We start from the raw sequence: 12,061 nt of genomic DNA on the forward strand, positions 1-12,061 counted from the left end.
TTCGCACACACACTCACACAAGCACACACACACATACGCACTCACACAAGCACACACACACACATACACACATGTTCGCATACACACTCACACAAGCACACACACACACACACACACACACACACACACACACACACACACACAGAAATACACACAGAAACACACACACACACACACACACACATGAGCGCACACACACTTACACACTCACACAAGCATACATACACACACACACACACACACAGAGAAGCACACACTCACACACACACGCACGCACACACACACTCAAAGTCTAGCCCTGGCATGACTGATGGTGTCAGGAAGAGAAGAGCTTCCTCTTTATGAGTCTGTGTGACAGGGAGATGAGATTTTAATTAAGGATACAGCTGGCTGTTTCCTGACCTTTAAGAGAAAGACGGATAGAAGCTTGGTCAGCCCCGATCATGGATGTAGGTCAAGAAGACCTCAGATTCGGCCCAGTATTTAGAGATAACAGTTAATTTGCAGCTATGGTGGGCAGGCGAAGATTACATTGGGTGGAAGTGGTAATGTAATTTATTGATTGGGCTGCATCCATATATTTTCAAATTACTCAGTGTTATTAGTTATGCCAGATCTGAAAATGTCAGCGGCCTTATTGACTTGTAAAAGCCTGCACACTGCATATGCAGCACAATTTCACAAACCCATTAGAGACATTCAGCAATCATTTCTTGGTTTATAAACTCGACAACAAACAATGCTGCCCTCACATTACCTCTCCTTTCCCAAGCAGCTTGATTTATTAGGCTAATTCTCTTTTGTAATTCTAAGTGAACAGCAAGCTGGCGGTGTTAATTATGGTCTGTCTTGACTCCAGGATGTCTGAGGTTAGATAATGACCACACAGCCTACCTGTCTTTAGTATACATTCTGCATATGGCACCCCCGACCTAAAACTTCCACGGGCGTCCTCCCTCAAGCAGGGTGTACACTTTGATTACTGCTGGAGTAAACAATAATAACCAAATACTTTAGGGACTACTTTCGTCAATAAACATAGCCATTGTTGTTTTGTGAGGGCACACACACAGACACACACACACACACACACACACACACACACACACACATACACACACACACACACTCACAAACTAACACACAGAGAAACAACTCTCTCCAGCCTTGCAGAAATCAGCACTGTTGGATAAACACTGAAGTCATTTAGCATTTATTCTGTTGAAGTTCCGATTCAGTAAACAGGAATAAAAAATAAATAAATACAAATAAAAAAGAAGGGGTATACAGTACTTGTTAATTTAGTGAAGTGAATATAATTTTCAAAATATGACCCCGAGGCCATGGAAATTCACTTTAAATAAATTAAGTTGTTTTTTATAAATGATGAAAAATGTGGTCTTATCTTATTAGCAGACTAGATTCAAATAAAATGTTATCAACATCTAAAATCAAAATCCAAGCTTCTACACTCTGGTAAGGCCAAACTATACTTTATTGATACACATCAAGCTTTGAGTTACGCATGCAGTGATTTGTTAAATGGACATTTATAGTTATTTAAGTTAGCATGCAACCACAAAGTAAGTAGTTTGTAAAATGAAATATGTGCTAAACACAACATAAACCAGCCAATCCATGAGGTACCAATCCAGTGTCGTATAGAAAAATGTGCACAAGACTCGCGCGCGTCCCTTTTCTGGTGAAAGAAAGCTTTCTGGCAGAGAGAAGATGGTGCCAGGGAGCAGATCAGTTTGAGGGAGATGAACAAAAAGAGTGAGCTTATCTCTGGGTGATGAGACGACATGCTTTAGTCCCACCAGAATCCTGTCCCTCCCCAGATGGTTATTAATTCCTGGAGTCTGGGCCACACAGACTCGCTGTGGCATTTTAAAAAGCCAGAGGAATGACCCACTGCAGGTCTGCTCCGCAAGATTCAATTTCAATTCAATTTCAATTTATTGTGCTTATAGAGCGCCAAAACATAACACATGTATCATGGCGCTTTACAGAATGTAGGCAATCAGAGAAAGAAGGAAAGAAAGGAAGAAAAGGAAAGCAAGAGAGAGGCCCATGGGTAACAGGGGCGAGGAAAAACTCCCTAGAATTGGAGATATATATAGGAAGAAACCTCGAGCAGATCCACGACTCAAGGGCCTGACCCATCTGCCTAGGGTCAGTACATGACAGTAAGGTCTGTATACATGACAAATGCATATGATAGTCGGGTGTAGAGAATAAGACATGGTGTTAAGCACTTGAGCTGAAAGTTACAAGAGGTGGGATGATTACGTATCCGTTATGGTAATTCGTTATTCCTGATTTAGTGACAGAAAGTTCAATAGTCCAGCATTGGGATTGTCCAGGGGAAGGGAGTTTCCGAGGGGCATGTGGTGGGTTGGTGGATGGGCCAGTAATCCAGGCAGAGTTGTCATAGGCTGGTGGTGGGTCGCTAGGCTGTACGGGCCAGGAGTCCAGATAGGGGGCAGTAATAGGGCAGTCGAGGATGGGACTTCAGGTGAGATGGGTGAGAGGAGGGCCAACACACGGATGGTTGATGGCTGGTGATGATATACCTCACAAGTGAGGTACAGTAAGGGGGAAGAAAGAGAGATGTAGAGTGGGTTAGTATTACTGAAAATCAGAATGGTTAATGTCAATAAGTAATCAGTAGTACTATATATTGTTACAGTATACCATGGTGGGAATAGGCAAGAGAGGGAGAGTTGAGAGAGAGAGAGAGAGAAGGGGGGAGAGGAGAGGGGGGGGGTTGTACGGCGTGACACATGAAAAGTCCATGACAGCACTATGCTATAGCAGCATAACTAAGGCATGGTGAGGGGTAGTCGACACCAGCGCAGGTATGGTCAGTGACCACCATCGCACGTGCGACTGGGGTGCCAGTCACACGAGGACTCAGCAGGGTGGTCCATTCCAAAAAACCCTGAGGTGGGTGAATTTCCACGCACCATACCTAACTATGGGAGGCAGTAAAGAGGTATGTTTTAAGTCTAGACTTAAAAATAGGGAGGGTGTCTGCTAGTCGAATTGAGGTAGGAAGATTATTCCAGAGGAGGGGTGCGCGATAGCTGAAAGCTCTGCCTCCTACTGTAGTTTTTGAGATTCTTGGAATTACAAGAAGGCCAGTATTCTGTGATCGTAGCGGTCTGGGTGGGTTATATGGAACTAGGAGATCTTTAATATATTCTGGTGCCTGGCCATTAATGGCTTTGTATGTTAGAAGTAATATTTTGAAGTCAATGCGACTTCTAACAGGCAGCCAGTGTAGAGATGCCAGGATAGGGGAAATATGTTCATATTTTTTAGTTCTAGTGAGTGTGCGAGCAGCTGCATTTTGTATAAGCTGTAAGCTCTTTAGACAGGTGTTATTGCAGCCAGCGTATAGAGCATTGCAATAATCAATCCTTGAGGTGACAAAAGCATGGATTAATTTCTCAGCGTCTGGTAGGGATAAAGACTTCCTTATCTTTGAAATGTTCCTTAAATGATAGAATGAAACTTTGGTAATCTGTTTTATGTGATTACTTAGTGATAGGTCTTGGTCAATTGTAACTCCTAGATTTTTAACACATGTGGATGAGGATAGTCGGAGATCAGTAAATGTAGCCTGTGATGAGGATAGGATATCCCTCATCTTTTTAGGACCTAAAACCATGACTTCTGTTTTATCTGAGTTCAAAAGCAGGAAATTGTTTGTCATCCATGTCTTTATGTCTCGTATACATGTGTCAAGTTTGGCTAACGGAGTCAATTCGTCAGGTTTTATGGAAAGGTATAGTTGTGTATCGTCTGCATAAGAATGAAATTTAATGCCGTGTTTCCTAATTTCTGAGCCTAGAGGAAGCATATAGAGAGAAAATAACAGGGGCCCTAGTACTGAGCCTTGAGGCACCCCATATTTTACCATAGTCTGGGTAGATGGTTCATTGTGAACCTGTACAAATTGTCTGCGGTTGGAAAGGTATGATCTAAACCAAGCGAGTGCTGAGTCTTTAATGCCTATCGAATGTTCAAGCCTGTGGAGTAGTATGTTGTGGTCTATGGTGTCAAAGGCAGCACTGAGGTCCAGGAGGACCAATATTGATATATGTCCATTATCGGCAGCGATGAGGAGGTCATTAAAAACTTTAACTAAGGCTGATTCAGTACTGTGGTGAGCTCTGAAACCAGACTGATATAATTCTTGGATTTTATTCATATGCAAGAAGGTACCAATTTGTTTCGACACTATTTTTTCTAGTATTTTTGACAAAAAAGGGAGATTAGATATAGGCCTATAGTTGGCCAGGTTGTTAGGGTCAAGGGTAGGCTTTTTGAGGGATGGCTTAATGACAGATAACTTAAACGACTGTGGTACATGGCCTGATAGCAGTGAGTTATTTATAATCTGGAGCAAAGCATTATCCAACAAAGGAAGAGCAGTCTTCAGAAGATGAGTAGGAATAGGATCTAGTAGACTAGTTGTAGATTTTGATGAAGAGATTGTGGAAGTGAGGTCTAATATGTCAATAGGTGTAAATGAATTCAACGTTGTTCGTCTCATCTGTGATTCAATTATGTTTTCGCTACCGTTCAGCAATGGAGTATAAATATTTGGTGAGACTGACTGGATATTAATCTTATCTCTAATTGTTTCAATTTTGTCATTGAAAAAGTTCATGAAGTCATTACTGTTTAGGCAAATAGGGATAGATTCGGTTACTTCGGTGTGGTTCTTCGTCAGGCGGGAGATTGTGGTAAAGAGAAATTTTGTATTGTTTTTGTTTTCTTCGATCAGCGAGGAGTAGTAAGTTGACTTGGCTTCGTTGAGTGCTTTTTTGTAGGTGATAAGGCTATCTTTCCATGCTTGGCGAAAAACTTCCAATTTAGTGGTACGCCATTTTTGTTCAAGTTTACGCGCTGTTCGTTTGAGTGTTTTTGTCTGTGTGGTATACCATGGAGCACGCCTTACTTGTTTTCTCATTCTCTTTTTGAGTGGTGCTACTGAATCAAGGGTTGAGCGTAATGAGTTCATCACATTATCAGTTAACAAGTCGACCTCGGCTGGATTAAGGAATGGGCCTTCTGATAGGCCTACTACATGAGTCCGGAATGGGGCAAGCGTAAGCGAAATTTTTTCTAGAAAGTCTGCATTAGTTTTTTCAGATAAGCCGCGGCTGTAGTATTCAGCTAAATTGGGTACTGCATGTTGTAATGTCATTGTAAAAGTAATTAGATGGTGGTCAGTTAAGGTCGGGTGTTGTGGCAAGATTGTTAACTGCTCTATGTTTATGCCGTATGATAAGACTAGATCAATAGTATGGTTATGTCGGTGCGTGGGCGAATTAACATTTTGGCAGAACCCGACATGGTCAATTAGGGATTGAAATGCAATTGTGAGACAATCGTGCACATTATCCATATGAATATTAAAATCACCCAATATAAGTATTTTTTCTGTTTGGATAGTTAAAGTAGAAAGGAAATCAGAAAATTCCTCTAAGAAATCAGTGTAGGGGCCAGGGGGTCTGTACAATGTGACCACAGTTACAGGCTGATTAGTTTTCCAGTCTGGCGGTAAAAAATTGAGGACTAGAACTTCAAAAGATTTAAACTTGTGTGTGAGCTTGGGAGATGTGAGAAGACTAGATAGATAGATTGTAGCTACTCCACCTCCCCTGCCAGTGTGGCGTGGTACATGATAATTCAAATGGGAGGGAGGTGTAGACTCATTTAATGGAAGGTATTCATCTGGTTTAAGCCAGGTTTCAGTAAGACACATAACATCTATATGATTGTCAGTAATAATTTCATTAACCAAGGCAGTTTTACTTGACAGTGATCGAATATTAAGTAAAGCAAGTGTAAGTTGCGTTTTTGGAGGAATTTGCTTCACCGAAGAAGTTTTTATCGTAATAAGATTGCTACGAATAATTCCCCTAGTGGGTCGAGTAAGAGTTGACAGTCTTGGTACAGACACGCTCTCTATTTGGCCTTGTGTGCCCTGTATACCTGGGTGACTGTTAGGACGGCAGAGATCTGTGTAAGACCTTATCTCTGCTTCCTGGATCTCTGGTTCGTCAGGAACTAGCCTCGGTTAAGTGACGGTCTATGTTCCTTGAAAGGAGGGCAGTACCCTCCCATGTGGGATGGATACCGTCTCTTTTCAACAGTCCAGGTTTCCCCCAGAAGGAGCTAAAGTTATCTATGAAGCCCACATTGTTATTGGCACACCACTTTGACAGCCATCGGTTGAGGTCCGAAATTCTGCTGAGCATTTCATCACCTCTTTTAATGGGTATGGGTCCAGAGAAAGTTACAGAGTCAGACATCTGTTGCGCGAACCTGCACACGGAGATAAAGTTTTGTATGGTGATCTCCGATTGACGCAATCGGACGTCATTAGTGCCAGTGTGGATAACTATTTTCGAGTATTTACGATTAGCTTTAGCCAGCACTTTCAAATTTGATTCGATGTCGTTAGCTCTGGCCCCAGATATCGATTTTACTATGGCCGATGGAGTCGCTAGCATCACGTTTCGTATAGTAGAAGCGCCAATGACCAGAGTAGCAGGTTTCTCGGTTTCTCTAGCTAGGGGGGAGAATCTATTAGAAACATGAATAGGTTGGTGGTTAGCAGTGGGCTTCCTTCGTTTGGATTTAGATCCAGGCGAAACAGGCCCAACGGGCTGCTTTCGCTTGGGTCTGGCTCCCCTAACAGTCACCCAAGAACTATCCCCTTGCTGCGAGGGGGCTGTCATGGTTGCGCTAACTGTGCAGTCGGCTGGTGCATCCACACAATTTACCAAAGGTTCTGCCACTAGCTGTTTGCTAATCTGATCCAGTGTGTGGATACGATTCTCTAGTTCACCTATCCTCGCCTCCAAGTTAGCTATTAGTCTGCATTTTTTACAAGTAGCATGTCCACTAAAGGAGGCTGAAGAGTTAGCTAGCATGTGACACGCCGGGCAACGGAGAGAATCGGAAATAGGAGAGGCAGGGGCAGCAGAGGACCCTGCCATCGTCCTTAAGATAGATTAGACAAGTGAATTATATTAGACAAGTGAATTGGCTACACGAGTGGTTAAGAGTGGAGTTTTTACGTAAATAAAACCTAGGTGTAGTCTAATTTAAGTGGATTACGTGGAAAGAAAACAGGAGCAAGCTAGCGTGAGAGCAGCCACTCTGACACTACAAACAGGAAATGACGCGATTCGCTTACCGTAATCCCTCGGAATAGATAGGCCTGTTGAACGCCACTCTTGAGAGGTTCTCAGGTTCTCTTGCTCTTTCCACAGTCAGTGGTGCATCAGCTACTACCGGAGTGATTGTGGTAGCAAAGCTCTTAGTCACTTTGTGATTAGATTAGCACTGGGCAGCCTAGAGACTAGACACTGCAATGGGAAAAAAGTCCTTCTGGACGAGACTGGATGTTTTATTAGTTGTTCTTCTTTTCCCTTTTTTCTTTCCAACCTTGTGTTTTTCTTTAATATGAGTTCCTGATGTTTCTGACCCACAGTACAAATCAACACGCAGACACCTGACTGATCATTCCATTGTCCCAAACACCTGACTGATCATTCCATTGTTCCAAACACCTGACTGGTCATTCCATTGCCCCAAAAACCTGACTGATCATTCCATTGCCCCCAAATCACTCAGTTCTTTTTGCTATTTTGTCTTTCTTTAGGCAAACTGCCCGTGGGGTAGTCCATCATCGTTATGAGAACTGGGCCAGATCATCTCATCTAATTGCACACTAACGCTAACTTCAGGAGTGCAGTACTCCTTTACATCTATCTGGCTTCTTCTTTCTGGATATGCCTCTTCTGTCATAGGGTGACAAGTCCTTTGAAAGCCTCTGATCTCTGTGTGACTGTCACACACACACACACACACACACACACACACACACTCTCACACACCAAAAGCTTAAAGGTCACTGTGCTAGGTGTGATGCAACTGTTAGGCCTTTTGAAATCATTCATTTTCATGACCTCAACAGAACCTCCTGTTGTTATAAATCTTTTCACATTTCCTAGTCGTTCTTGACCTCACATGTCATCTCAAGGTCATGCACTGAAGAGATGAAAGGAATAGTAAAGGGAAGCTCTATCATGGAAGATACACGCTGGCAAATTCTTGGAGGTGCATTAGGTATATTGTAAAATCACAGTTGCCATAATAATTTCACAGGGACTAACAAGCTCATATTTAAATAAATCAATATGATGAAGAGAGTTTTATGAATGCTTATAACTGTGTTATGGTTTGTTTGGAAGTATGTAAAAGGCATGCTCCTAATGCTCCTAATGTAATAGCCTGAAAAGTTGTGGGTTCAATTCCCCACTTCCACCGTTGTGGCCTTAAGCGAGGCACTTCACCCGATTGCTTTGGGGCCAATGACCTTTGTAATATAATTGACACGTGTAAATCGCTTTGGGTAAAAGCCTCTGCTAATTGATTAAATGTAAATGTACACATGACATTGCAATAAGAAAGAGTATCAATTTCTTTCTGCCATGCTTATAACTTTCCATGCCTGGTAAAATGTGTGTGTGTGCGTGGGTTAGCTGCCTTCTCTGCTCACACTGAAACAAACAGTAGGTTCTCTTTATGCAGTCCATGGCAACAGGAACAGGAGCAGTCACCAGCTGTCATTTTGCTGCTTTAGTAGATGCCGTTCCATCACAATGGCAATTATGCACTAAGCCAACACTCTCATCGCCCACAGACACACTGCTTGGTTTCTCTCAGTCTCTGTCCCGTTTTTAACTATTTTCCACCGTAGGATTATTTGTACTGTGCTTCAGATTAGAACAAACGCATCTGACACTATTTCCTTGTATTGTGAATTTAAGTACATACGTACAGTATAAAATGTTATATGAAAAATGCTAAGAAGCTCCCATGAGGTTAACCAAATGGGTACAGCAAGCTCTTATCTCCAGCGTTGCAATGCTGCGCCGTGGACCGTTGGCAGATACGAGGGGATAAGAGATTGGCCAGGAGGCCTGACAGGATGTTTGGACTTGGGCTTTCCACTCTGTTTTTCTGTCAGCGGGCCAGGAGGGAAGGCATCGCACACTCTCCGCCTGCCCAACTGAGAGTCTCCGCCATTCAGCTAAACACACATAATCCAGGTGGTTAGAGCAGATCTGGGCTATATAATGCTTTTTCAGTCCGTTGGATTGGCTTGCTGATATGTACTTAGTTTTGTGCGGCTATTTTGTGTGTGCCAAGAAGATTTCACATGAAAAGGGAACGAAGACAATGACCCTCTATGGTCATCCATGAATATCCTTCTGGCTATAAACACTGCAGGAAAGAACAGAAAAAACTCTTTCTGCTTCAAATATTGTTTTGCTAACATGCAGAGTGTAGAAATAAGAGGCTGTGATCCTGGTTGTAACTATCGTAAGGAAATTAATATGTTTGGTAGGTCATATATTTATTGGCTCTCCAGTTTTATTCAAGTGGTTTTCAATTGGGGGCATGAGCACACATAGTGTTTTTTGCTGAAACATTATCTTTTTCAGAAGTACTTTAGCAGTCAACTTCAAATGTCAGCAGTTCTTTCTGTCCCAGCTGCCCCCCCCCCTCTCTCACGTGTGTGTGTGAGTGCGTGTGTGTGTGTATATAGCAGCAGCCGTGGCCTACTGGTTAGTGCTTCAGACTGAAGTGCCCTTGAGCAAGGCACCTAACCCCTCACTGCTCCCCGAGCGCCGCTGTTGTTGAAAGCAGCTCACTGCGCCGGGATTAGTGTGTGCTTCACCTCACTATGTGTTCACTGTGTGCTGAGTGTGTTTCACTAATTCACAAATTGGGATAAATGCAGAGACCAAATTTCCCTCACGGGATCAAAAGAGTATATATACTTATACTTATTCTTAGTTCCACTGACACATTGACATTGTTTCTGAGCTCTCGTTAGATCCCTATCACTTCTAGCATGTCCCTCTTCCTTGATTCCTCCCCTCTTATCAAACGTTCCTTTGCCAGTTAGTATTTTTAAGCCCCATTAACTAGAGAGCTTATGGGACTTGTAGTTCTTCTTTCAGGTGCAATGAATAGCACCTGATCCCGCTGCTGTCCATATCCGCCTCATTTACCCAGTGGCCTTTGAGGCCGACGGCGCTCCAGCTGCTCCGCGCTCCATCTGCCCAGGTGCTGCATCGGGCAGGAAGGGGGACGAGCCCGCAGTGCCCAGTGTGCCCTCCCGTGCCATCAGTGCCACCTGCAGAACACACGCTCCGTCAGGACTCCCTGACACCTGAGCTGCCGCGGTCGTTAGCCTCAGACGGCGTGGGCCACTGTGCTTGTAGCAGTTAATTACAGTAGCGTGGGCTTGTCTGATCTTTACCCTTTACTTTTAAGCCTGCCTAATTTGGCCATTCTGTTTTAAGCCCACTTTATAATACATGTCATTGTTTAGTTCATAGATGCGTTGGAACATAGTCAAATAGTGTGAGTGCAATTAGTGGACAATGTACATTTATTAGCGGAGGACTTCCCCATGGTGCTGATACCTGTCTCATTAGTGGAGTTCAGAAATTAGGCCTGGCACTTCAATTCCTCTCTGTTTATGGCTGGAAAAAAGGTTATTTTTTTATCCGAGAAGCTGCTCCATTCATGAAGGGCAGATAAAGATCTGAGCCCTGCACTGATTGGCATAGCTTGAGGAAATAAGGGAAGCAGTAACATTTATTCCGCCTTTGTGCACAAGTGTGTGTGTGTGTGTGTGTGTGTGTGTGTGTGTGTGTGTGTGTGTGTGCATGTGTGTGCGTGTGTGTGAGTGTGTGTGTGTGTGTGTGTGTGTGAGAGAGAGAGATTCTTGAATGTTCCTTATTTAGGATCATTAGGTTGATCATGGTATTGATCATGTCACAAGCATTAACACACCCAAAATGGTAATTCTGAAATTACACATTCAGATTATTGAAAAACCCAGTGAAATACTTTTCAGCAAAGCCACTGGGTTATTTCAGCAACATTACTACCTGTGAAGAATATGTGTGTGAATATGTGAATGTGAGTGTTCTCCATCATTGTGGTTACGATTCTCTGAATTAAAACTGTATCTGTAACTGTAAAGTATTGTTTCTATCCCTGCATGTAACAAGATCATACAATCTGTGCAAACTAACCTAATCAGACAATCCTCACAAAACTGTCCTACTCCTGTAAATATTGAAATTACCTTCCAGCAAAATTATGCAATTACGTCATTCCTTTATATCTTATGAATCATCAGGAATTGACATGAGTTCAAAGTCTCTCATTCACCACCTGATGAAAAAAATCATCATGATCATTCTTAATAAATCATAATGATGTGCCCAACGTACTAAATGCTTTAGTTGGTGTGTTGTTTGTGTGAGGTCACGGATGACAGACTATGAACTTATGTCAATTCCTGATGATTCATGAGATATTAAGGAATTAAGTAATACATAAATCATGTATCAATTCATGTATAAATTCATGATAATTCATGTACCCTTACCATAAAGTGTTACCAGATACATGAACTACCGGTAAATAGAAAATGAGCAAGGGCACACAGGGAACCGGGGTTAAATAAGATGTCAGTAATTACATCAATATTTTATGAGAGTGAATGAGAGTGAGTTGAAGGCAAGTACTTTTGTGCTTGTAATTTAAAAGGAGAACTTCTACTTTTACTGGAGTAATACTTTACCAAGGGTATCTTTTCTCTCACTCAAGTACAGAATCGGTGTACATTATCCATTGGGCATAGAGTGAAAGAATGAGAGAACCAAGCAGAAAGATAAAGGACTGCTGCCACACAATGCCAAAGACTTGGCGCGCTAGTGGAGTGCCTAAAACCCCCCTTAGCTTCAGGGACAGAGACGAGGGACAGAGAACCGTTTAAACCGTTGCGATGACGCAGATACTACTTCTACTGCACGTCGCTGGTTTATTCAGAATATGCCGATTAACATGTTTGAAGGAATTAACATTCCTGTTTCTACTGGACATGTGAACATCTTATTCTGAATAATGCCCCAACCAGGATATGGTCCTCGGAATATGGTGT

At 42.6% G+C, this 12,061-nt stretch overlaps 1 protein-coding gene across 1 annotated transcript; it reads right to left on the reverse strand.

The window, feature by feature from the left end:
• Positions 1-5,449: 5,449 nt before the first annotated feature.
• Positions 5,450-6,814, reverse strand: LOC143130943 (uncharacterized). Its single transcript, XM_076290248.1, has one exon. The coding sequence runs from the start codon at positions 6,759-6,761 to the stop codon at positions 6,081-6,083; it is 681 nt and encodes a 226-aa protein (XP_076146363.1). The 5' UTR covers positions 6,762-6,814; the 3' UTR covers positions 5,450-6,080.
• Positions 6,815-12,061: the final 5,247 nt, after the last annotated feature.

Source organism: Alosa pseudoharengus, unplaced genomic scaffold (assembly GCF_046254945.1).
Source record: "Alosa pseudoharengus isolate Yale_2024_CS ecotype anadromous, Long Island Sound unplaced genomic scaffold, YU_APseudo_1.1 YU_APseudo_1.1_scf_18, whole genome shotgun sequence".
NCBI lineage: Eukaryota > Metazoa > Chordata > Actinopteri > Clupeiformes > Clupeidae > Alosa > Alosa pseudoharengus.